Source organism: Alternaria infectoria (genome assembly GCF_024043175.1).
Source record: "Alternaria infectoria strain BMP 0036 chromosome Unknown scaffold_5, whole genome shotgun sequence".
NCBI lineage: Eukaryota > Fungi > Ascomycota > Dothideomycetes > Pleosporales > Pleosporaceae > Alternaria > Alternaria infectoria.
This window is the reverse complement of record NW_026250694.1, coordinates 394,573-420,319: the sequence shown is the minus strand read 5'-3', so window position 1 is coordinate 420,319 and position 25,747 is coordinate 394,573. Positions and strand designations below refer to the sequence as shown.

General features: G+C 53.5%; 10 protein-coding genes across 10 annotated transcripts; 6 read left to right on the top strand and 4 right to left on the bottom strand.

Annotated features, from left to right (window-relative positions):
• Nucleotides 1-462: 462 nt before the first annotated feature.
• J4E92_003823 (uncharacterized protein) lies at nt 463-2,004 on the bottom strand (the record flags this gene model as incomplete). The annotated part of the gene is made up of 2 exons (XM_051495217.1): nt 463-1,926; nt 1,978-2,004. The coding sequence occupies 2 exons, from the start codon at nt 2,002-2,004 to the stop codon at nt 463-465; spliced, it is 1,491 nt and encodes a 496-aa protein (XP_051354236.1).
• Nucleotides 2,005-3,164: 1,160 nt separating this feature from the next.
• J4E92_003822 (uncharacterized protein) lies at nt 3,165-4,424 on the top strand (the record flags this gene model as incomplete). Its single annotated transcript, XM_051495216.1, has 1 exon — nt 3,165-4,424. The coding sequence occupies one exon, from the start codon at nt 3,165-3,167 to the stop codon at nt 4,422-4,424; it is 1,260 nt and encodes a 419-aa protein (XP_051354235.1).
• Nucleotides 4,425-5,209: 785 nt separating this feature from the next.
• On the top strand, nt 5,210-6,892 carry J4E92_003821 (uncharacterized protein; the record flags this gene model as incomplete). The annotated part of the gene is made up of 1 exon (XM_051495215.1): nt 5,210-6,892. The coding sequence occupies one exon, from the start codon at nt 5,210-5,212 to the stop codon at nt 6,890-6,892; it is 1,683 nt and encodes a 560-aa protein (XP_051354234.1).
• Nucleotides 6,893-7,552: 660 nt separating this feature from the next.
• Nucleotides 7,553-8,188, top strand: J4E92_003820 (uncharacterized protein; the record flags this gene model as incomplete). Its single annotated transcript, XM_051495214.1, has 1 exon — nt 7,553-8,188. The coding sequence occupies one exon, from the start codon at nt 7,553-7,555 to the stop codon at nt 8,186-8,188; it is 636 nt and encodes a 211-aa protein (XP_051354233.1).
• A 940-nt stretch (nt 8,189-9,128) lies between these two features.
• Nucleotides 9,129-10,766, top strand: J4E92_003819 (uncharacterized protein; the record flags this gene model as incomplete). Its single annotated transcript, XM_051495213.1, has 3 exons — nt 9,129-9,492; nt 9,843-10,431; nt 10,481-10,766. The coding sequence occupies 3 exons, from the start codon at nt 9,129-9,131 to the stop codon at nt 10,764-10,766; spliced, it is 1,239 nt and encodes a 412-aa protein (XP_051354232.1).
• Nucleotides 10,767-11,313: 547 nt separating this feature from the next.
• On the top strand, nt 11,314-12,488 carry J4E92_003818 (uncharacterized protein; the record flags this gene model as incomplete). Its single annotated transcript, XM_051495212.1, has 3 exons — nt 11,314-11,763; nt 11,815-11,905; nt 11,953-12,488. 3 exons carry the CDS (start codon nt 11,314-11,316, stop codon nt 12,486-12,488), a joined length of 1,077 nt encoding a protein of 358 aa, XP_051354231.1.
• Nucleotides 12,489-13,679: 1,191 nt separating this feature from the next.
• J4E92_003817 (uncharacterized protein) lies at nt 13,680-14,362 on the bottom strand (the record flags this gene model as incomplete). The annotated part of the gene is made up of 2 exons (XM_051495211.1): nt 13,680-13,799; nt 13,850-14,362. The coding sequence occupies 2 exons, from the start codon at nt 14,360-14,362 to the stop codon at nt 13,680-13,682; spliced, it is 633 nt and encodes a 210-aa protein (XP_051354230.1).
• A 608-nt stretch (nt 14,363-14,970) lies between these two features.
• J4E92_003816 (uncharacterized protein) lies at nt 14,971-16,295 on the bottom strand (the record flags this gene model as incomplete). The annotated part of the gene is made up of 2 exons (XM_051495210.1): nt 14,971-15,977; nt 16,031-16,295. The coding sequence occupies 2 exons, from the start codon at nt 16,293-16,295 to the stop codon at nt 14,971-14,973; spliced, it is 1,272 nt and encodes a 423-aa protein (XP_051354229.1).
• A 682-nt stretch (nt 16,296-16,977) lies between these two features.
• On the top strand, nt 16,978-24,197 carry J4E92_003815 (uncharacterized protein; the record flags this gene model as incomplete). Its single annotated transcript, XM_051495209.1, has 2 exons — nt 16,978-17,063; nt 17,120-24,197. 2 exons carry the CDS (start codon nt 16,978-16,980, stop codon nt 24,195-24,197), a joined length of 7,164 nt encoding a protein of 2,387 aa, XP_051354228.1.
• Nucleotides 24,198-24,774: 577 nt separating this feature from the next.
• Nucleotides 24,775-25,451, bottom strand: J4E92_003814 (uncharacterized protein; the record flags this gene model as incomplete). The annotated part of the gene is made up of 3 exons (XM_051495208.1): nt 24,775-24,999; nt 25,070-25,183; nt 25,248-25,451. 3 exons carry the CDS (start codon nt 25,449-25,451, stop codon nt 24,775-24,777), a joined length of 543 nt encoding a protein of 180 aa, XP_051354227.1.
• Nucleotides 25,452-25,747: the final 296 nt, after the last annotated feature.

Here is a 25,747-nt window from a genome sequence, read left to right as displayed (position 1 = left end):
GCCACCGGCATGACACATGCGACGTACCGTGACCAGCCATCCCCACAATAGCCAGCGCAGCAGAGACAACAAAGCCCGCAAGGCTGGAAAATCCTGCTTCCACTCGACGCGCTGGTACTATTCTGGCGTGAACACGATTTCCATTGCAGTTACTTTGGACACAGGCTCAATCTCATTGGAACGCTTGCGTCCGGTACCTAGGTACATGGACATACCAGCTACTCGAAGCGTGGCAGTGGATACTGACACCCTGACGTTTCAGATCGCCCAAGGTAGATGGACAGTTCACCCGGCAATTATTCGCTCATTATGCATTACGAAAGTCAGGCACGCTTTTGACGCCGAACCATACCAAAAATAAAATACATCCTCCATCCAGACATGCCTTTGGACAAAGAACTACAAAATCAATCGGGTATATGTACATTCTGAAGGCGTTGAGAAAATCACCTGCTGCATGGCTCACTCTTTGATACCCTTGTCAGGGCCATTGATGTCCTTGATGTCGGCGTCCAGAACAGCGTCTTTGGCCTGCTGCGATGCCTCGCTTGCGGCCCTCTTGCCATGCTCAAGCGCTTCACCAGTTTGCTGAGTGGCATTGGTGGCAGCATCCTGTCCTTTGTCTAGCACGTTCTTGCCCTGGTCGTAGGCGCTGCTTGCGGCCTCGCTAACAGCATCTCTGCCTTTTTCAACAAGGTCTTGCGCCTGCTGTGAGCCCTGTGAAACGGCGTGCTTTGCCGATTCTGTTGCGTTGCCGACAACTTCGGCGCCCTTCGCATAAGCATCGCTAGCCTGCTCTTTGCCTTGTTCATAGGCGCTCTGAACGCTGTCTGATGCCGACTTTGCGACTTCACTTGGGCTGGGGTACTTCTTCAACGCGCCCTGCACAGTGTAGTACAGGCTGATGATGACAGCATGAATGCGGTCCTTCATCAACATCGTGATGCCATGAGAGAAAAAGCCTTTGAGCACTTCCGCTCCAAGACCCTGGTACAAGCCCCAGATTCCTTCAGTCTGGGCGATGCGCAAGATGGTGCTGAACACAGTTCGCTGCCTAGCTTGTAGTGCTCTCGACTCAAGTGGTTCGTCTGACTTCTCTTTGTCGGAAGTCTCACCAATGCCGGAAGAGGGCTTCTGTGAGGACACTTGGGCGCGCGTCTTTGCGAGGGAGAACGGGTAAGTAGCGGTAGAGGCGAGGACCTTGCTTATGGCGGCGAGAAGGAACGTCATGCGTGCGCCGGGGTCGTCTCGGTTTGCCCTGGGTACGACCAATCGCAGGAGAGCCTTGTGCAGAAGCATGGTGATGGAAGGGTTCAGTGTCAGGATCAAGCTAGCAGAGTAGCCAGACCAGAAGCCTTGTATGCCCTTCTCGCGCATAATCTCATGTGCTATGTCCTTGGTACTGGAGAGTGGAGGTATGGTGGTCGACGATTCCTGGCGCATCATCGCCGCCGTCTGCTTCCGCGTAACAATCTGCTGGATGGGCGTGGTGAAGAACTTGGAGAAGGCGCCTGCGACGACGCCAACGCCAATCTCTTCGAGCGCCGGCAAGCTGTGTCCAGTGCCTCGCGCTTCGAGCCTCTTCTGTCGCGCATATGAATACGCTAGGAAGAACAGAAAGCTGTCGGCGACACCCTTCACAACCTCGGGCACTACGCCGCTGTAGAAGGCCTTTGGTCCGCCCTCCCTCTCGTATATCTTCTCGATGGCATCGAGGAAGCCATTGTAGTGTGGGTGCGCGTCGCCGTGATGTAGCTGTCGCTGAACTTGGAGGCGCGTGATAACAACGTCGAGAGGGTATGTTAGGAGTTTCGACACCACGGTTCCTAGAGCACCAGACGAAGCATGGCCGAGGGCGGGAAGTACGGGGCCGACGGAGCTATGTTCTTCCTTTTCGTGCGAGATGTGGTAAAGGGTGAAGGCGTCCTAACGATCAATGTCAGCCAGCGTCCATCGTCACATGTCAGGGGCGCTCACGAGCTGCGAGTTGTAGATGTAGCTCATCTTGTCGGGATTATCGTTGGAAGCCATCGCAGGGTAATCCGGGGAAATGACGACTTAAGAAGGATCCAAGAAATAGTACAAAAGCATCGCAAACGCGGGGAAAGCTCTCAGTCTCCGGGTCCGCATAGCGCTTCTGGTGTCACCAGCTGCAGACGTCATGGAGGCGTTCGGGCGAGGCCAGAGCTCCAGCGGATAGCCGAGCTTCCACTCGACAAACTTCGCCGGTGAAGCTGCCTCCCACTAACAACACCACTCGCGCCAACACTAGCCCTCGCCCAATGCAGTCGCCCCCAGCCTCGCAGAAGACCGGATGAGCCTCTAGTGTTGAGATGTCATCTGTCTGCCTCATTGAGCAACGCGCGCGCCGCGACGGTACCGACAGCGCGTCATACGAAACGACACCACCATGCCGCATCCATTGTGGGAGGGCGCGACGGCGCGTGAATACACATTTATAGAGACAGGAGCACTCAAAGGGACTGCGAGAACTCTTCGGGGTATTGATCGCAGTTCAAAGTATCCTCCGAGAGCAACCACGGCCGGTCGTGTTTGACGTGGAAAGACTCGCTTGAGAGAAAGACATCCATCGTTTCATACACTGGCTACATGCAATGCATCATCACCGCAACGTAACCGATCCAATTCATCCACTCCATTTTCCCGGTAAAGGGACATTTTCATGAGGAAGGGTCACCAGTACTGTGATTGTCAATTGCGGCACTTGACAATGTCAACAACGCGTCAGTGCCAAACAAGCACCGCCACCCTCAGTACCCGATATACTCAATGGTCGAATCGCTGCAGAGCCCGACACAATGCAACGTTATCCTGGACCCACCTCTGCTACAGCGTGTCTAGCAACATTGACATACGCCGACATCGGCTATCAAATCCTAGCCTTCCTCGGATTCACACTGCAATTAGCTCCGCACGAAAGATTGTACTGATAGCTATGAATAGTTCGTCGATCACATAGAGTCAAACGTTCTATCATTGCGCCTAACAATGCAGTCAAGAGCAGCATCGAGCAGACCGCAAGAATCTCTTATAAGACCCATGGGTTTGGTGAGAATATACATTCTTATTCTTCATACATCCTTACTCCATCATCAGACCCGCTGCAAGACTGAGTCTACTTTGGGAATCAACTTATATTGATCATGAGATTGAGTATCCGCCCAGAAATCACCCGGGTCGGGAATGTGCAGCTACGCGAAATGTCTTCTGTCTCGGAACTGGACGCAGGCGGTCAAGACACTTCGGGAGATGGCACAGCTAACACGTCTGTCGATCAGGAGAACATCGTCATCTCCCCAGATTCAATCGAAAGCATCGAGCGCAATCTGGCCATCGTAGTTCCCTGCATGGATGAAGATATCACAGTTCTCGAAGGCCTTCTTCGTGGTATTCCACATCATTGTTCTGTCATCTTCATCTCGAACAGCAACCAGACAAACTATAAGGCGGAGTGCGAGTCGCTGCTCAAATTCGGAAAGGTTGCAAGTCGATGTGTTATGGTACATCATCAAGGTGAGTCAACCTTCGCCCGCGCCTTCAAGGAAGCCGGAATGCCAGAGCTGTTGCAACACTCAGGAACAAGTACGCCTGAGGGGAAAACACATGTTCCACGCATGAACAACGGAAAAGGAGAGGCTATGATACTCGGTGTGATCATCACGAAGCTTGTTGGACGTAAGTTCGTCGGCTTCATTGATGCTGACAACCGGATTCCCGGATCCGTCCTCGAGTACTGCAAAGTATACGCCGCTGGGTTACATTGGGCATTGTATCACAACAGAGATACCGGACAAAATCAGCATGCCATGGTGCGTATCAAATGGAAGTCAAAGCCAAAAGTCAGGAACGGCGAGCTCGAGTTTGAAGAGTTTGGACGCTCCTCGCGTGTCGTGAACGAATGGATGAACCGCCTTCTGAGAGTCCTCGGAGGTGACGCTACCCCGAGAACCATGATCGGAACCGGTAACGCCGGTGAACACGCTATGGATGTTGAGCTGGCCCTGAAGCTACGATTCGCTACTGGTTATGCTGTCGAGCCATTCCAGCTGATCGACTTGTGGGAACGCTTTGGAGTTTCAAACCGCCCGTCCTCAAGACCAGTGCACATCTTGCAGATCGAAACATGCAATCCACATATACACAGTGCTAACCGACTAGATGGACATATCCCACGCATGCAGGCTCAAGGCCTGAGCACGATATACCACTCACGGCTTACACCCTCGCGTCTCAAAGACGAACTTCGAGTGTACATGAAAGACAACTTGGCCACCGTGGTAGATAGTACTGGAGAACCCGAGCCACCTCGCATATACCGCGCACTCGGTTCCTTAGATTGGAAGATATTCGCAAAGATTGGGTTGGGAAAGCGAGATCTCTATAGGGACAAGGCCAGACCCTAAGGAAGCAGCGCGAATGTAGGCGATGCAGACCTCGCTAATGTCACTTATTTTATTAATTTGTATTGCGCTGCATGATAGCGAACACTACATTCTTGGTGGTCAGTCCATCCAACCTGCATTCGTTCCGTCGAGTAAGTGAAACGCGCGACACGAAACTCCAAACTTCCGGAACTTCTAGACTACCAACTGACAAGCGGGACGTTTCTGCATCTTCACTAGTAGCTTCACCCTACATGGCTGTCACTGCTGCCAAGACCGACATCCTCAACATGAAACCTGACACATCCCTCTCATAGATTGTCAGCTGTCGGACGATCGGTTTCGTCAACGGGACGCGCAAACCAAACACAGTCTTTTTTCCAGGATACCAGGCCTGTTTCCACGTTTCCTCGATTCACGACTGCACGTGTGTTCGGGCCTACTCAGTCATCGCATTGAGTGCATAGTACCCGTGGTATAACCGACGATAGGCATGATGCGCTTGGAGGTTTGGGGTGCGGGTGGTGTGGGACGTCGTCGTATACCACCGACACGCATGTTCAGTAAACCAACAGTACGTATTCCTAACACAATGGCTATAAAGATGTTCGCAGCCTGCCCACTGCAAAATCCTCATCCTCATCAGGACCAACGATCTCTTCCTTGCTTCCAACACCTTCCCTTTTCCACATTCTCTTCTCCAGCTCAGTGCCGGTCACCCTTCTTTTCTTGACTGTGTCATCTTTGCTGTGCAATACCTTCATTCCCCTACTTTCACTTCAAACCACCCGGAAAACCAACAAAACATGCGTTTCTCTCTGACTACCATCGCGGCAGCGGCTCTGATCGTTTCTGTCTCCGCGGCACCTGCTCCTGCCCCAGCTAAACCGACGGAACTTTCGGCTCGAGGCCCCGCTCCTACAAAGGCTCATGGCCATCGTGGTGGCCATCGCGGCAAACACGGCGGCGGTCAACGGAACGGCACCGAGTCCAGCGGTCCTGGCTCTGATCCCATCGGCTCTGGAATGGGAATGGGTGGTGGCTCAGGACGAGGTGGCCAACGCAATGGTGGTGACCCCGGTTACTTTCCTGGAGGTGGTGCTGCTCCCACGGGCGGCTTCCCAGGCTTTGGCGGTCAGCCATCCGACCCTCAGATGACGGGTGCTCCTATGTTCACCCCTGGAAACGACTATGAGCGGAGGTCTGTTGAGTCCGAACCTGTTGTCACGAAGCGTCAACCCTTCGGTCTGGCTTGGAGAGCGAGCGATGACGAATCTAAAGACACCTCGGATTCCAAGGACTCTGCAGGTGATTCATCTGACTCCAAGGACGGTGCTTCTGACGCCAAGGATGACAAGAAAGACAAGTCGAAAGGCTCTTCTGGCTCTTTGGATAGCAGCGAGGAGTCTTCCAGTGGCAAGGACAAGTCTTCCGACGACGCTAGCGACAGCACTGAGGATGCAACTGGCGACTCCGGTTCAAGCTCTAGTGGAGATAGCGGTTCAAGTTCGGGATCAGGTTCGGACTCCAGCAGCGGTAGCGGAAAGGGCAGCGGATCATCCTCAGAAAGCGACTCATCTTCGGGAAGCGACTCTTCCTCAGGCAGCGACTCGTCTTCGGGTAGCGAATCATCTTCAGGAAGCGACTCATCATCGGGAAGTGACTCATCTTCAGGCGGAGGCTCTTCATCAGGTGGTGGCTCCTCATCAGGTGGTGGCTCCTCATCAGGTGGTGGATCTTCCTCCGGTTCGGGAACTCAAACTGGATCGGGCTCTGGATCAGGCAACTCCACTATGCCCAGCTCAGGTGGTAGTGCAGCAAGCGGTACCATGCCTGCAGCAGCTGGCGAGTCTACTCTCTCCAAGACAATGATGGTAACCGGCGAATTCGATGGTGGCATGAAGCGTTTCGGCCGTGGAGTGTCTTGCACCGGTCAATCAGAAGGAGGAGACAGCGACGCCGTGTTCTCCATCGCAAACGGGGGTACTCTCCGCAACGTCATCATCGGAGCCGATCAGATCGAGGGAGTACACTGCCAAGGAGCCTGCACCATCGAGAATGTCTGGTGGGAGGACGTTTGTGAAGACGCACTCACCTTCAAGAAGGACGGCGACGGCACAGTCACCGGTGGCGGAGCTATGGGCGCATCCGACAAAGTTATCCAACACAACGGCGCGGGTACCATTTCAATCTCAGGCTTCACAGTCTCAACCTTTGGCAAGCTCTACCGATCATGTGGAAACTGCAAGACCATGGGCGAGCGCCACGTCAAGATCGACAAAGTCAAGGCTACAGGCGGAACAGCGACTTTCGTTGGTATCAACTCCAACTACGGCGATACCGCTACCATTACCAACTCTTGCGTCACGGGCACAAAGGCTATTTGCGAGGAGTTCGAGGGTAACGATACGGGTGCTGAGCCTAAGCAGATCAGCGAAGGACCTAGCTCGGCTTGCATTTATACACCAGCTGATATCGCCGCTTGTTGATTGGATTTGATGGGATAGGCGGAACGTGGGATTTGGGACTTTGGCAGAGCACATGGGTGCTTGGAATGTCCTCGGATTGGCGATGGAACTTACACTCATTTCACTACCATTCTTTCTGTACATACTCTCTTTCTACACAAATGAAGTACAGATGTCTTCCACTATCATTGCTCATACCACCGCTGACCCTCAGTTGGGTTTGCAGCCTAATCCATCTTCCCAAGTTAACACTGATGATTCGCTCACTTACGGTGACACTTTGGTCGCGATCATCGCTACCATAGGCCTTCTACCACAACGCCGATCTCGCTCTCTTGACTCACTCATTTTCGCATTTTCACCACTTTGCTCAAACGCACACTGTCTGTGCGCGTCCCCGCCCTGCAACTATAAAAGTGCGTGGTCCCCCACGCCCAGCGACAAACAGTTTCAACGACAGCAATCGCAACACTTGCAACACCCTCAACTACAGGATCATCGACTCTACTAACTAACAGAATGCCTTCTTTCCTTACTCCGCCGCGCTTCGGCTTTGGCGCTTCTACTACTACTACTACTACTAACACAAACACTTCCCCGACCTGGGGCTTCGGCCCTGCGCTGCAGGGTGGTATGGGTCCTCCTGCGCCTGCCTCCTCAAACAAATCCCCGACGTCACCCATGTTTGGTTCAAGTTCTCTATCGCTAGGCGCAAAACTCCCCAGTTCTACCGCCGCCCCAGCAGTCCAAAAGCTGCCCGCCGTATCCCCGCCCACCGGCCTCGTCTTCGCCTCTGTCGCCACCGACGCGACAGGCAAGCAGACGACCAAGAAGATCCAAGACCCCACCACCATTCTAGACGGCGACATTCACGCAGTTCGTATCTACCTCTCTCTCGAAGACCTCCCTCCCTCACCCCTCCACGACATCCTCCTCAATTTCCAAAACCAAGGCGCCAACCCACTCCAAGAAATACACCTCTGTATCCGCTCGCTCCTCCGCCCATGTCTCCAGGACATCTACGAGGATCGTGAACTAGAAGAGGCCATGCTGTTAATGGTCGATCAGTGGTTTGCCTTTGGCACCACGGTCAAGTTCTTCTTCCACCGTCCTGGTGTAGACACTAATCGCGACCGTTTCCAGAACTTTGTCGAGAAGGACTTGGTTCGCGCGGTTCAGGGTTTGGCAGAGGGCGATGTGGAGTTATCGGAGATACTGGGTGAGGAGAGTTGTGTGTTGGGGATGGGGGCGGTGGCCGATGGCGCGGTTCGCAAGCCTGTCGCGGCTGAGTATGGTGTTTGCGATGAGATGATCTGACGAGTTGACGATTTGGTTCCTTTGATGGTTGTAATACTAGCGCGGTGTTGCGGTTGAGGTTTTGCATCTTTATCGCTCATACTAACATTTAGTTCTAAAAGTTACAACGGCGGAGGCGTAATCTGAAGTAAGTAATACAAGTACCGAAAGTACCTGTTTAGATCGATGGAAATGAGAACATCATGATCGTCGCATATCTTTAGACTTCTCTCTGCGAAAGTGATGTCTGCTGATACTTAGGTTGCATCGAGCTAAACTCTGGATTACTTTAGTAAAACTCAAATGATAACAATGTCGACTGTGTTTTCTGGAATTCTGTTTGTGGCGTTAGAAGCAACAGCGAAGATGCACCCCTGCTCTTCCGCCGAAAAAGCTCAAGCTGTGGCGCATGCGTCCCGAAGCTTCTCCGAACACGCGTCGCGGCAGTGGCTGGCTTCTTGCCCAAGCTCACCCTCCCACCACACCCGTCAATATGGAATCAGCCAACCAAGCGCTGATGCAAGCTCTATCTGCATGCGTGCCTGATACTTACGCGCCTAGTACATACGCCGCTTGATCCGTATACAGCAATGTCATCGTCTCCACGCTCGTCCATCGCGACGAATAACGCTCGCGGAAGAAGCAGGCTCAGCGCCAGTAGTATCTAACTTGAGAAGCCCACAAAGGCTGCAGGCTTGGCGACGCGTCTCATAGTTCCATCATCAACTTAGTATCATTATTTACATCACAGCCTCCTTACAAGTTTCTAGCAATGGCGCTTGGTCGAGGCTGGTCAAACATCGCAAAGCGGCACTACCTTCGTTTACTACACACTTTGGAGGGTAGATGCGCGATGCCCTCACATCGTCAAATTGACACTAATCCCTTGTTCTGCTACACGAGCGGACGATGGCTATGGAACGAGCGCGAGCAACTGAAAGCCCGATACCGACGCTTTGACATGTCCAGTCTTCAGCAAGCGGCTTGCCAAGCCGTCGGTGCAAACAAGTGTATATCTTTCAAGAAGATCGGCGAAGGCAACTACAACAAGGCATATCGCCTTGAGATAGAAGACGGCCAAAAGATCATCGCAAAAGTCCCACACCCTAATGCTGGCCCAAGAGTGCTTACCACGGCATCGGAAGTGGCAACTATGGAGTTTGCCCGGACCATCTTAGACTTACCAGTCCCACGAGTTCTCGCTTGGAATGCTACCGACCAACATCCTGTCCAAGCAGAATATATCATCATGGAAGAAGCAAGTGGCTCTCAACTGCACGAAGTTTGGCAGGATCTCCCACTGCGGAGGAAATGTGACATTATTCGTGAGTTTGTAGACGTTGAAAGGAAACTACTCTCCGTTTCCTTTGAAAAGTAAGATCCAGCTTTCTCCAACAGAGAATTTGCGGCCAGTTCGACTTACACACACTGTCAGATTTGGATCATTGTATTTTAAAGATAGTGGTATCGCAGGATGCGAGCCGGCTATCGTTACAAGTGGTCCGCAAGATGTCGTCGGTCGCATCGAATCAACTTATTGCATTGGACCCATCACTCGAAGGGAGTTCTGGGAGAAGCAACGCAGTGAGATGCAATGTCACGGTCCCTGTAAGTTTGTTGATACCTGTGAACCTCGAATCCAGACTTACAATGATTGTAGGGACATCTTCTGCAGAATACCTAAAGTCTGTCGCTCGCCGTGAGATCGAATGGATCAATGCCCATGCGAACCCACAGGAGCCGAGTGAAACTCCATGGCAGTACACGAGTCCACATCAAAAGTCTCCAGAGGCTCACACAGTCCTGTTAGAGAGATTCTTAGCCGCAGTTCCGTACATCACTCCCAAGGACCCAGAGCTCGTCTCTCCCAGACTTTGGCACCCAGACTTCCATACTGGTAACGTCTATATCGACAACCAAGACCGAATCTCATGCATCATTGACTGGCAGGGGGCCTGGGCTACCCCGGTGTTCATCGGTGCCAATCCCCCATTGCTTCTAGACTATGGGATTGACATGTTGATGAAGCTCCCTAAAAACTTCAAAGCACTCGACGATGCTACAAAAGATAAGCTCAAATACCAAGTGTCCCAGTCTATCTTAATTCACACGTACGAAGAGTCTGCGGTGGAGAGGAACCCTCTGATGTACAAGGTTATGCATCATCCCCATGGCCAGACCCTCAAACAATTAGAAGCTTTTGTTGGCTCTACCTGGGACAACTGTCTCTTTCCCCTTGAAGAATGTTTGATTCGCGTTGAGAGGTGCGTTAATCTGTTTGCCCTTGAGTTCTCTGGCTGACCATTGTCGCAGTGAGTGGAGCCACTTTGGTACAAACGAACCATGTCCGTACCATTTCTCAGCAGAGGAGATACAGCAACACGACGAAGAGGCGGGGTCTTTCAACAAGAGCCAGGAACTCTGGAAAGAGCTACAAGGTGTTTTGACTGATGAGGGCTATGCGTCGAATGAGGGTTTCAGCAAGGCTGTCGAGATAATCAGAGACTTGCGAGAATTCGGGCTAAGTGGCCTGGAGGGCGAGGAACGACGCAGCTTCGACAAGGAGACGCGCTGGGTCGCAAATTTACGCAGCCGCTAATTTGTTGCAAAGGAAGATTGTTGATGGTATGCGATGTCAAACAGAGGGCGCATGGATCGGCCTTCGTGAGTGGAAGGCTGTTGAGGCTGACTAAAGAGATCGGAAGCGGAGTGAAGTTCCACTCCGTTGGCCCCGCCTTGAACCAAAGCTAGATCCGCATGGCCAGAACATAGTGATGTTGCAGGTCGTGGATGTCGCGCTCTGTCCTGGAATCAAAAGGCCCGATTCAACGTATGCGGATTTAGGAGGCTGGGTTCGCAGTCTCGATGGTCGAGCGCCTTCGCGCTTAATGGTAGCGTTCCTTCCACGTCGCGACGTTCCAGTTTGGATCGCACCTAGCGACACCCTGCAGAAATGACGAACATCTGAACTCCATCGGACGAATCGAGTAGCCCACCATGATTGATCAGCAACTATGCACTGCTTGTAGGAAGAGCCGCGACTTTTCTTATTTATCGATCGCGAAGTCGTGCGACACCGACATTCAATTCATCAGGCCTATTCGCGCAATCGTCCAAAGCAAATTTTCCCCAATCCAACGACCGTCATGACCTATCCATCTACCTACACGGCCTACCGTCGCAGCGCCGGTCAAGAAAAGGCCTCTCGTCAAAACCCTCTCACCCTTGAGCAAAGCCAAGAAAATCTGCCGCAAGAAAAAGACCTCGGCCCCAACGATGTAGTCATCAAGATCCACGCTGTATCGCTCAACTACCGCGACGTCGCTATGCTGGTAGCTGAGTACCCGCCTGCTGTCACGGAACAAGGTATCCCATGCTCTGATGCCTCCGCCGAGGTCGTCGGTTTGGGCTCTGCAGTCAAGAACTTCAAAGTGGGAGACATTGTTGCCCCGATTTGCAATCAAGGCGACTTTCATCCCACGGATGACAGCATCTCGGTGGCTATCGGTGCGAACGGTGCGGGCGTACTGAGGGAGTATGCCGTTTACCAGGAGAAGCATTTGGTGCACTTGCCGAAGCATTTGTCGTGGGAGGAGGTGAGTTGTTCAGAAAACATCTGCAAATGCGTTGGGCTAATACAAGAAAAGGGCGCAATGTTGCCGTGTGCAGGTGTCACTGCTTGGAATGCCCTGGATTCGTTGGAGACGGTACAAGAGCACTCTAGTGCTCTACTACAAGGTAAGGCAAGATATCTGAAAGCCCAATCTCTTACTCATACCTTCCAGGCACAGGCGGTGTTTCCATGTTCTCCTTACTGCTTTGTCTCGCCGGTGGCATCACTCCAATCATAACCTCATCCTCGAACGACAAGATCAAGGCGATCCAAGATCGGATCAGCGACAAAGTCCGCGGTCTAAATTACAAGACCGACGACCAAGCTGCCAAGATCAAGGAACTTACAAATGACCGCGGCGTCGATTTCGTAGTCAACAACACTGGCGTCGGCTCCCTTATCGATGACATCTCTTACCTGTGCGCTCGCGGCGGCACTGTCTCGCTAGTCGGCTTCCTCGCCGGCTGGGAAGCGGATTGGAAGCCAGCTCAGCTGATGGCCCTGATGGGTAAGGGCGCCAAGCTCAAAGGCATCGCTGTAGGATCGAAGAAGGATTTCGAGGATATGAATGCGTTCATTGAGGACAAGAAGGTCAAGTTTGATGTCATGCTTGACAAGACGTTTGGGTTTGAGGACGCGAAGAAGGCCTTTGATCTTCAATTGTCAGGCAACTTTTCTGGTAAGATTGTCATCAAGGTCGCGCAGTGAGGGACTCGTCAGACTGTTACAACATCTACTATGAATGAGTATCATTATTTACCCAAAGTACCGTCAAAGTCATTGCAATCGGATCATCACGAGACGAGCGCGGAAACAAGAACATGCAGTATCATTATTTCAATCATCCTGTGATCTGCATGTATGTTTCCGAAAAGAGTCAAAACTGTGGCCAAGCATAGGATGCAGCTGAGCGATTCCCAGATTCGTGCCGCCATTGGCTTGATCTGTGCTCAAGCAACAGCACTATGATGCTTATCTTCGATCAAACCTCAACGGTGGCTTGCAAGCCGACACAGCCCCGCAAACTTACGGACATGCACCGATCTTATTGGTCGGCTGACAGCACAGCCTCTAGTGACACCCTATCATCTCATCAGGCATCCAACATCCAGCTAGAATCACGAGCTTGTGGATGACCGACAAAGCGGCTGCAGCTGGCTGATAAACATGACAAGAGTGCTGTCGCACGTTTGATCTTACAACTACTTACTCCATACTTTCTCAGAGCATATCCACTTCCCACAACATAGGTACCATTATGGAATCGGGAAAGAAAATGGGCATCCCGACTACTCCACAAGAAGCAGCACCTGCCTACGAGGAAGTATTCCACGACCATCCCGTGAACCGATACGGGCCCTCTGGATCAGCATCAGCCGTAAGCTAATCTACCACATTGTGTCACAAGCCTCCAATCTTGCTAACCCATCAATTCACAGTACACGACCGTAAGCCAAACCGATGACAACGACATCGAACTCCACGCTGAACCCCACAACCACACTTCTTCCGGCAACCTCTCTTCATCAACGTCAAACACTGAGACGTTGGCTCAGACCATCACTAATTTCCTTCGACCGAACCCCGAACCACACACGCATTGCGAGATATGCGACAACCACGTGCAGACAGAAGCAAGACGCACGCGAGAGAGCGAGCGTTACTGTTGTACCATGGTCGCAGCGACCATCATGGTTTGTTTCTTCTGCGGCACGTTGTTGGGTATTGCGGTTGTGAATATGCAAGCGAGAAAGCGAAGGGCTCAGGATTAGAGGGATGACATGTTGTCAATCATGGATAGGTTGACTATGTAGTTGAACAAGTCATGACTGTCTAACTCTAAACTTCCAAACCTTCACGCAACTTAAACCACAAACCGCTGTCCACAGGCGGTAAACCTCATCCCCTGAATGCACGACCGAAAGAGTCCCTCTTTGCACTCGTCTTCGCGATTCTGAAGTCAACACAAGATTCGTATGTCTGCTTAGCCGCTACTCCATACCACCACCACTGCAGCACCTACACTCTGTTAGCATCTCCCATAGATTACTCAACCCATGAGAACTTACACAATCCCCTGCCTTCGCACACCTCTCCTCCAACCCCTCCGGCACCTTAACACTAAACTCCTTCTGCCCCACCGGGACATCAGCCTCACTCTTCCCCGGCGCATACCCCTCCTCCCACACCTTCAACATCTCACCCACGACCTCATTCTTCTTCGTATCCACAATACTCACGTTCGCAGATCCCTCATGCGGAATGCGGATCCACACTTTCATGGGGACAACCTGGCCCGCGCTCCATACCTGCGTGTTATTGGACGGGTTGTCGGCGAATTGGAGGCCTTTGCAGAGCCAAAGGTTGCAACTGGAGGCGGTGTAGGGGGGAAGGAGCAGCTCGGGGAGGCCTTCGACGTGCGAGGTGTTGTCGCCGTTTATGGTGCGGGTTATGGCGGGGCCGCAGAGGGATGTTAGTTCTGGGCCGGTGGGACGCGAGGGTGGGGAGGTGATGAGGCCGTGGGAGAGGGCCGTGGGAAGGAGGGAGAGGAGGGTGGTTGCGGCGACGGCGGTGAAGTACATGATGAAGATATGTGTAGGGGCGAAGTAAGGAGATTGAGGATGGAATCGACCTGCTTGGATGTTCAAGATACGTGCGATGGACGTGGTCTTTATACTCTTATCGAATTCCCATTGCTATCATTCATTTCTGCATATTTTCGTCCTACACCCCCCTATCTCCGTGATTCCAAATCAAATCCCCGTTCGTTGTCGTGCGTGCCAATTTATCTGGGGATGCTATGTGGTTCTTGTGTGGAGCTGCTATGGGAGGTGGGTGTAGATCGCCAAGGATGAGCGAATGAGACGGGGATGTGTATAGTGTCGGCTCGGTAAGGCTGCCCTTGCTATGCCGGATAGTACACGACAATTTATTCGAGAAAAAGAAGCAAGGGGGACATGGTAGTTTGCCGATGTATAGCCGGCCAAAATATGGGTGCTGTGTAATGTTGTACTGTCGTGCCTGGGCAAACCGAGGTTAACACCACTTCAGCGCGCACAATTGCCCTGGGAGATTTGCCATGTCATATGTCATCGTTATTAGCTAGTCGCATTGGACGTGTAGCATACCTAACATCTATGCTTTTATTGTACATAACTTCGGGAGCTGTCAAAGTTCCCCCTTTCACCTCTTACTCTAGCAGGGAAGCTTGGTTGGTGTAAAGTACATCGACCACGTTGCTCAGCTTCTCTAGAGTACTGAGTGCCGCGTCGTAGCCCTGGTCTCGCTCCGACTCGTCGTAGACGATCAGACATCCGGCACCCTGGTCCAGAACTCCGATGATGACCTTGTCGAGGATCATCTGCGAGAGCTTGCGCTCAACCTGTATTGTGTCGAGACCGACCATCTTGGCGACGTGGTCAATCTCTACCCTGCTGAAAGGCTCGATGACCTTGATCAGGTTCTGCTCGAGCATGTTGTCGTACAGGCGTCGGAGGTGGGAGGTGATGAAACGGTCGCTGCCTAGCTGCTGGCGGAAATCGGTCAGGGCGGTTTCGTACTCTTCGAGACTGCGGTTGGTGTGTGCGCGCGCTACGGCCTTCATGGCTTCTAACCGCTTGCCTGCGTACTTGACAGCGTGCTTGGAGGTCATGAGCGAGGTGACGTCGTCTCCGAGGTTGAGCATGATCTTGCAAAGCAACATGTACTGGAGTGCCGAAGTAGCCTTCTGCTCTTCGTCCTGTGAGTGGTACCCCTCCATGGCTTCGATGAAGTAGGAGAAGGAGGTGTTGAAGTCGCCGTCCTCTGCGTGCAGCATGCCACTCTGCATGTCGAGACCAGCCTGCAGCAGAGGCGGAGTGTAGACCGAAGCAGCCGATGTTCGTGCGGACGTGAGGGCAGCGCGACCCTTTGGTATGTTGCCCAACGCGTGGTAGACCCTTGATTCGAGCAGCTGAACCTCGACCAAGACCAGCTTGTCGTCCAAGCGCTTCAACTCCTTCAGCAGGCTGTTGATGAGTGTGAGGGCTTCGTAGTAGGATTGCTTCTGCATGTACAGGGAGACGAGTCGGGTTTCTAGGTTCTGGCGAAGGAAACCTCTCCGCTCTGAGACGGCCCACTCTATGCACGACTTGGTGACATCGATCTGGATATCGGCGGTGTTGGGGATGGCGGTGAACAGGTCGAGTAGTTGTCGGACTGTGGGAGTTAGCTATGTGCGATTGAACTGGTATCCAAATTCGCTTCCTTACCCAGCTTGGATGTCTTTGCCTTCGCAAAGGATGACATTATCGACCGCGCCTGCTTCACGAGCTCCGCCAACGCGTCCACCCGCTTCTGGTCGCGGTAGAGCTCACCGAGCCCGATCAGAGCGCTCTCATAGTTCTTGATGGCCGTCTCATTCGAGCCGGGGTCTTGCGATAGGACGTCTTTAAAGATCTGCTCGGCCTTGGAGGGATCCGACTTGGCCAGCTTCTGCGCCTCCGCTATCCGCGAGCTTGTTTCCGGGACAGCCATGGTGGGTGGGCAGGGTGTGAGGGTATACGCGGTGGTTTAAGGTGATTAAAGTGCACGAGTCGTGAGGTGGAGCGGGCGATGGGGTGGCGGAGATGAACTGTTTGGTGATGTTGAGCTCACAAGCTCACCTGGAGATGCGGCGGTCGGTGGTTAGGCGGCACGTAATTCCGATTGGGGGCGACGCCACACTCCAGCGCCACAGCAGTCCAGGGCACATGGCAACCGCAGTTCGGTCAACAACACGCTACAGCAAGGGACCGCGACAATTCCTGAATACGTTTGCCCTAATATTGGTTTGCACAATCTATCCCGCTCTATGCATGCCATTGGCGCACCATCGCAGCCGGGGACATCCATTGCCGCCGCTGCTGCCCCAGCGACGGCTGAGTTGGCAGTCGCGCCTCCATCGTCATCGCCTATTGGCCAGTGCACGTAAACAAACCCCAAGCTATTGATCAACACACCGCCCGCCCTGCACCTGCAGTCCACTTTCCCACACTCCCACCCTCCACGATATCACGAACTATTATATACCCTGCGCTGGATCGCTGATAGCTTTTCACGATCCATCCCTCCGCTGTATACCCCAATTGAAACTCACGCGCTCCATATCATACTCGCTCCCACTCTCCGCCTCACTACCACAATATTTGGTTGAATACACACCAGACGACACATCACAATGCCTTCTTCAGACAGAGAGGTCTCCCGCGACCGGGAACTCGTCAGACACTCACATTCGTTCTCGTCAGACAGGATGATTCCCATGTTCGTCTTCCTCACCGCCATGTAGCCTTTCGCGATATGCTAACACTGCGCTTCAGGTGGGATAGTGCTGACCCGGATCGTGCACCTCCGCCACTGCCTCTCAACCCTGGCTCGCCCACTCTCACCACCCGCCCCAACACATCCGCAGCCATTATGAAGGCGGCGAAGGCGCTGGAAGAGAAGGCGCGAGAGAGTTTACCTGCGAGCTCATACACTACTAACCCCATGCCACAGAAGCTGCCCTCGTCCGAGCGCTCTCTGATAAAAGGCACACAGCACAAGCGCATGCAGTCATTACAGCCGGGCAGCGTTCGTGACCTACGAAGCTACCTAGACAACCGCTCACCTGAGCGGCCCTTCCTCGATACCCGGTCGCCGGAGCGGTCACCCGAACGCGAGCGACCATCGAGCAGGGGAGGCCGACCCATCTCAAGGGACTACGAGAGGGACTACTTTGGAAAGGATGCCGATGTGAGCCCTATGCGACAACTCACACCTACACCAGCATCACGATTTGAGATCAAAGACACACCCGCCTTACGGCCTAGCCAGAGGGCGATCCTGGGAGAGAACACACCACCATCGGCCACCATGCAGGCGTTGCAAAGCATGACCATCCCCCAACACATGCTCGATCCTCCATTATCGAACATTACGAACCGGTCAGCACACTCTTCACCAGCGGCTACACCAGCGGCAGCGCCGGCACCAGGTCCGGTACACGGCCCATCACCGCCACAGTCTTTCGATAACATCTCCAGCCAGCTCATGAGCATCAACAACATCGTCTCCAGCCTGCAAAAAGACATGTCGCAGTTGAGCCGGCGAAGCAAAGACAATGCGACGGATCTCATCAGCCTCAAGGAAGCCACGAACACACGCGACGAGGACATCCGCAAGTCTCTGCAGGATCTTCTGTCTACCATGTCGCAGAAGCAGCAGGCTCAAGCGGCAGCTGCCATGAACGGAGACACCTCTCGCTCTAGCAGTCTCAACCTGCAAGATCCTCACATGACACCGACGAAGCAATTCACATTCCCGCGTATGGCGTCCACCAGCCCCTGGACAGATGAGCGTATAGGTAGCCCCAACCCATACTCTGTCGAGGGTGCCGCTAGTGTCGCAATGCTGGAGAAGATCATACGCGAAATGGTGACGAAGGACGGTCAAGAGCGATTGGTCGCAAGTCTACAGAAGCTGGTCGACAAGGCTACTGGAGAGACTGCCAAGAAGGTTACTGAGTTGGCTGAGTTCGTCAAGCAAGGCTCAACCGGCGGTCTCTTCAATCCCGCAGCTGCTGGCTCGGCCTCGTTCCAGCCATCCCCCGGATCTGGCGCCTTGACTCGAACGATATCGGCCGACAGCAAGTCCTATTCCAGTCCAAAGGCTGCCGATTTCGTGAGCGAGGAGATGCTCAAGTTCCTCCGTAAGATCAAGGACAGTGTCGCTGAGTCCGGATGCGTTACGATGGCCACCAAGTCGCTCATCCAAGATCTCCGTGGGGAGGTTCTAGGAATGGGACGGGAGCTTGCTCGCAAGGTGGAGGAGGCAGAACAAGCCAAGGAAGCCGAAGCCGGATCTGGCTCACCCCCATCCACCGAAGACATCAACGCCATTGTCCAAGAGGGTCTTGCCAACCTCAAGGACCACATGGACAAGGTCATGCGTGAGCGAAGGCGGCAATCCATGTCATCCGTCGTCACCCGCACCACCGTCGACAACAACGAGGTCTACGATGTTGTCAAGCAAGCGCTTGCAGAGCGTGGTCTCGATCAGCCAACACCTCAAGCTGCGGCAGTGGACAAGGAGTCCATCATCAGCGCTGTCCGGGAGGCCTTTGATGGTGTCGAGATGAACCCGAGCCATGAAGTCCAACAGGTCGGATTGGGCAGTGACGAGATTCTCCAATGTCTACGCGAAGGTTTACAAGACTTCAACGGGTCCGGTGCCGTCACCAAGGAGGAGATTGAGACGATGCTGCAGGAGTCACTACAGCAGATCCAGCTGCCTCCACCCGTCAACGAAGTACACGAGATCCGCGAGGAGGTTCTGATGGCCGTGCGCGAGTCGTTGGAAGAGTTGAAGCCGGCCCTTGCAGCCCAGCAACCGTCGACGGATGCTTTGTCTCGGGAAGTGCTCGAGGAAGTCATTCGCCAGGCGCTCGCGGAGCACCAACCTGGAGCAATGGAACTCGACCTTCCTCAGGAATCCATCTCAGAGGCTGTCCAGAACGCTGCACAACCTCACAACGAGGCTGTCATGCAACGTCTACAGGCGATGCTGGATGAGGTTCACACCGAATTCGAAGGTGTCACCGCTGCCAACGGGCGTGACACCGAGCAAGTTCTCCAGGCCCTTCGCGAAGGACTTGACAGTCTTCGTGCCGACCTTCAGGGCTCCGTCAATCAGCCTCGAGAGATTACCCAGGACGGCGAGATGATTGACCACATCAAAGCAGAACTCGACAAGCTACGCGAGGATGTTCAGGGCTACGTCGCAGAAGGTCCACGTGGAGATCAGGCTTGGAGCCGTGGCGACATGGTTTCATACCTCAAGTCTGAGTTTGAGAATCTCCATGAAAAGCTCACTACTCAGTTGGCTCCCTCTTCCAACAACAACGAGGAGATTCTCGCTGCTCTTAACGCCGGCTTTGACGAGATGAAGTCACAGGTTGCCCTTCGATCGGAGGATGATACTGACTCGAACGACGACATCAACGAAGCGATCAAGCACGAGTTCGATGAGCTCAAAGAGGTCCTTCTTGGTGACACCTCCAGCAACAAGAACGATATCCTGGAGAAGCTTCAGGTAGGCTTCGAAGGACTCCACACTCTCATGGGCGAGAAGCCAACTGCGACTACATCCAATGACGACATGCTGGCTACTCTGAAAGAGGAGTTCGAGCATCTGCGCGAAACATTGGGTGGCTCACTAGTGAAGTCTGGCGGCGCAGGCGAAAAGGACGACATCGTCGACGCTGTTCGTGAGCTCATCGACGGTCTGCACACCTCTCAGGAGACTACGTCAAAGGACAACATCGCGCTCATCCGTGGCGAGCTGGAGGCCTTGAAGGAGTCACTTGGCAACGCACTTGTCCCATCTGGTGACAATGATAAAGCCGAGATGTTGATGGTTGTGAAGGCTGCGCTGGACGATATCAAGGCCAACCTCAAGTCTGCGGGTGTCAATGAGGAGCTTCTGGAGGCTTTCCGTGGAGAGCTAGAACTTCTTCGTCAGTCTGACAACGTGACCCGACAACACGCCCGGGCCGATACTGAGGAAGTCCTGGAAGCTCTCAAGCTGGGTCTTGATGACCTTCAATCGCATCTGGACAAGAAGCTGGATACCCCGGACCGCAACAACTCCGCTACCAGCGAAATCATGGATGCAATGAACGAGGGTCTAGATGGTCTCAGGGCGGATGTTTCGAAGATCGCTGAGAAGCCCATCGACATGAGCATATCATACGAGATCTTGGACACGCTCAAGGACGGCCTGAATGCGTTGCGTGACGACATCGACATGCTCAAGGGCGTAAGGCAAGAATCCTACGCTGAAGAGTATGTCCCTCTTCCTCCAGCTGGCAACGAGATCGCTCTCGCGAACGACGCTGCGGGAGAATCAATGTCACGTGAGATCGTTGAGGAAGCGACACAGGCGGAGCTACCACCGTCACCAAAGCTATCTCCGCAAACCGCCGACTTGGCGAACATGGAGTACATGCTTGTTCAAATCCAGGAGAAGGTCGACGCGATGGACGCCGCCAGGGCGAACCCGTTGCCGGAATCCGAGCCTGCAGCCGCCGTGGCTGGATCTGCCATGAAGGAGGATCTAGTCAACATCGAAGAGCTTCTGAAAGATGTGCAAGCCGCCGTCCTTCTCATGCAAGATCGCGAAACACCAGCGCCTACACTTGAAGGCATCGCTAGGAAGGAAGACACCGACGCCATCGAGACTCTTCTTGCGAACACCAAGGCCAAGATTGAGGAGCTCGTACTACCAGACCCAGCGACCGCTATCACCAAGGAGAATCTGGAAGATGTCGAGATCGTTGTCCGTACAACGTCTGAGGCTTTGGAGGCACTTGCTAAGAAGTTCGAGGAGGAAGGTGCCACCAAAGCAGACGTGACAGTCATTCAGGTCATCGCCGACGATATCAAGGTTGCCCTCGACGAGATGAAGGCTGCTAAGGCTGACGACGAGGCCAACCCTCAAGCAACCAAGGCAGATATCGATGCCGTTACTCTGCTTGTGGATGATCTCAAGGTCAAGATTGACGACATGAAGATTCCAGATCCTGAGGAACTCCCATCTAAGGCCGACTTGGAACAGCTCACAGGTCTAATCCACGACTTCCGGGACAGCCACGACAAGATGAAGGACACCTACGAGGAGGACATCATGAAGACCGCGACCAACTTCGACGAACGTCGCGCTGAAGCTGCCCAACTCGTGGAGGACATCACCGGCGTCAAGACTGCATTGGATGAGATGCGGGAGGAGATCAAGACAACCCTCATCGAAGGAGGGCCCATCGAGGGTCTTCAGGCTTCATTCAAGACGTTGGAGGAGACCCTCGGTGCCAACAACGTCACCGCTGACGTCAAGGAACTCATGGAGATTCTCACCAGAGAGTTTGAGCGCGCCCATGGATCTATCGAGGGACTCCAGAATGACCAAGCTGAGAAATCTGCGCTTCACCTCGAAAAGCACGACGAAGTCAAAGCCGCGATCATCGCGGGCTTCACGGAAAGCCTAGAGGACAAGTTCAACACTCTCATGGCCAAGTACGATGATGCTCAGCTCTTGGCCGACGAACTTGCCAAGGTTATGAAGGAGAAGTCCGAGGAACAAGAGAAGATCCTTGAAAGCAACAGGGCAACGGCTGACGAGCTTCGTCTTACCATTGACACCCTTGGCGCCACCATTGCTGGAATGAACGACCGAATGGAGGGCACCACCACCCAATGGTCAACCGACTCTGCTTCTATGATTGGCAAGGTAGAGGAGACGCTCGCCAAGTACGAAGAGCAGAAGCTTGCGATGATGGAGAAGCTTGAGGAGCAGAAACTTGAGACTATCGCGAAGCTTGAAGAGCAGAAGAGCGAGACCATCGCCAAGCTCGAAGAGCAGAAGAACGACACCATTGCCAAGTTTGAAGAACAGAAGCTCGACGACAAGACGGAGCATTCTCACACCCGTGACGAGATCAAGAACGTCGAAAACATCTTCACGAACCTCCAGGATAACATCACGGAGTACCATCCCAAATTCATGGTTGCCTTGCACGAGATCGAAGCTCTTGTCAAGGCTCACTATGAGCACGCACAGAAGACCAAGGAGGAGGCAGACGAGAATGTCCGTGCTTGGAATGAGGAAGCCAAGGCTCGTTCTGAAGAGTTGCAGACTCACTTTGCCAATCTGCCCAAGCTACTCCCAGCCCCTACGCCGTCTATCGAGCTTCCCGAGAAGTACGACGATGCGCCTGTGCAAGAGAAGCTCGACAAGCTGCTGGCGATCGAGCCTGCGCCAAGCTACAATGATGGAGCAGTACACGAAAAGCTCGACAAGCTCATTGGTCATGCTGATGATGCAAGCAAAGCTGCGGGCAACTTGGAGAAGTTGGACGAGATTCACGCTCAAGTCAAGATGACTGCCGTAGAGCTGAGCGACTTCGTCGCCAAGCAGACGCAGTTCATCACCGACGGCAACGAGTCCAAGGAACGCGAAGCTGAGGAGCTCGCTCTGCTCATTGAGCGCAGGACAACCCAGAAGGAGCAGCTGGAAGTCGACTTGGAAAGTCTGCGAGCTGAGAAGGCTACCCAGAAGGAGCAGCTCTTCGCAGACATCCAGGAGATGAAGGCTGAGAAGGATCGCGTCGTACAAGAGCTCAAGGAGGAGAAGGAGCGTGTCATGGCCGAGCTGCAAGAAGAGAAGGATCGCACTATGGCTGAGCTCAAAGAAGAGAAAGATTCGCTTCTTGCTGCAGTTGCCAGTCTGCAAGCGGAGCGCGAGAACCTTGCTAACCAGAAGGTTCGCCTTACTGGTGAAGTCTCGTCTCTGCACACTGCGCTTGACATTCGACGAGAGGAGCTGCACTTCATGGACACCAAGGCTGACGCACTCGAGCGTCGCATCCTAAACGGCATCATGGACCACTCCCGTGCTCTAATGATGACCAAGGGTGGCTCGAAGAACGCTTCGAAACTCAAGAAGCGCATGAACGCAGACGCTGCCAACGAGGACACCAGGGCCATGCCACCTCCCAGCACTGCCGCGAATGGTCTTTCTCTTGCGCTCAAGCCCCGCCCTGCTATCCGTCGTAACGGTGCACCTGCCAATCCAGCACAACGCCGCATCCTGTCTCTTAGCCAGATCAGCGGCAACGCCCCTACTGGAGCTCAAGCTTACCCGACAACGAAAGCTTCGGTTGATAGCAATGCCGGACTGAAGCGCAGCCACTCTGTCAAGACCAGCAACTACTCTCGCAAGGGCTCTTGGGGCGGTCGCCCTAGCGCCGTCATTGCCAACAAGGAGAATGATGTTCTGCCTGAGGAGGATGAGCACGAGACAACGCCGATCTCTCACGAAGTCATCGAGGAGGACGCACAGAGCGAGACCGGCACTGAGCGTCGCTACAGTCTCGACAGCCGCGACTACGCTGAGGGTGAGACGCCAGGCTATGACGGTCGCTCCAGCTTTGGCGGCACAGGCAGCGAGTACACATACGCCTCCGGTTCCTCGTACATGACCGGTAGCGACATCGACCGCCGCACCTCGTATGGTGCTCAGTCAGCTCGCTCTGCTGCGCCCGGTGAAGAGCGCATCGACGAGGAGGGCTCTGTTTACTCCGAAGACGAAGAAGACGATGAGCCCACTGCTACTATGAACCCATCCGACGTCACTGGCTCCGAAATCTCGACCGCCACTACCGAGAACGACGTGGAGCTGCCAACACAGTCAGAAATCGTCCGTGCTGTTGACGCCGTGAAGGAAGAGATGAAGGAGAACTATGCCCCACCCAGCGACTCGGGTGTTGGTACTGATCTGCCTACTGCTGCCTTCAACGAGTCCGAAATGGACGCCGATTACTTCCGGCGCGCGGCTGAGGAAGAGGCAAGCACTGTCGGCTAGATCCACATCTACGAAATCTATTGACGACTGCTGATACGAACACGCTCCTGCGTCTCGCTCCGTAACTCCCGGTTTGAAGCTTCGACTCGCCCTCTGAGGGTTCTAGAGTTGGCATCGCCGCTTGATATGTCGAGCTTGACCACGACGTGTTCTTCGAAGTCGCAATGCATGATTGATGGCTTATGTGTACGTGTCACGGCATGACGAAGTTTGGATGGCATTGATGTTGTTGGGATGCAGGTTCACGGGGAACGAACGGTATGACGAGCTTTGAGATGGTTTTCCGGCGTTGATTATCTGGTGTTTGGATAGGAATCGGCGGATGTATGCATCTGGATCTCTGGGTCGGGCGTTTGTTTGGTTAACTCGGTGGAGTCACATTGCTGTTTACATACTTGTTCTTGCTTATAATTTTAGCCGATACGCGAGCTCTTCTATGAGCGTAATGAAACGATCGCCTTCACTTGTTCGCCCATTGCCGTGATAAAGTCTGATCATCATCACCCAGAACTCTAACTTGTCCCTTATTGTACATCTGGATACTGGTCCAGGAATTGCTGCTTGAGACGTCGGATTATTACTCGTCGTCGTCATCCCCTTCCTCGTCTGCCTTCTTCGCGGTCTCATCTTCTTCTTCCTCATCCTCGTCCTCAGTTGCCTCCATCTTATCCTCGGTTTTCGCATTCAGATCAGCCTCGTAATCCGGCCGCACGACCTGTATATCCTTCTTCGCGAGCGCTGATTCGATAAGCGGTGCCGATGCGAGTAAAGCGTTGTATTGATCGACTGTAAGCGAGATGCCCTGTATGAGAAACCCGTGTTAGCAACCCAACCATCTAAAGGAGCATACAGGAGAAATAGAATGTACACACCTTCTTCCCCGGCCTCGTCTCTCCAGAATCAGTGACGTAGTACTCCCGTATGCTTACAAGCGTACTCTTGTTGAAATCGCTAACTGTGACGCGTCGTTTGCCGCTGGCGTTGAGCTGGCGTTTTCGTCAGCACTCTTCTGCCAACTGCACTCGGTTTGCTCTGGCCGTGGCTACTCACACCAACATATGCATCGCCGTTATCATCCGTCTTCAGCTCAGGTACCACTGGTACCGATTCCTCGTCGTCGTCTCCGGATTTGGTCTTCTTGCTTGCGCGCGGCGCGTTGTCGTCGTCAGCGTCGGGTGAGGATCGTTTCTTTGTGAAAGTCTTTTTGTAGTTGCTGCCACCTCGGGCGCCGCCTCGTTTTGTGAAACCTGCCATTGTATGTTGGGAGGGGATGGGTTCGGACGTATAAGGTGCAAGACGTTAGATTTGGAGTTCGGATTGTACTGCTCGTGGCGATGACGCGGGGAGTGCGCGTCGCGCTAAGAAAGCGCGCTAGAGACGCGGTCATGTGATTAGGCGACGCGACTTGCTCTCTTCCGGCCGTCGTGTAGCTCTTGCCCTCGAGCTTGAATGGTCTTTCCCTCTCTCAAGGTAGTTCTCGTTATGACACTCTTTGTCTTGTATACTTCATTCTTCTATGTAAGCGAGTGTCGACTTGACTAATCTATCTA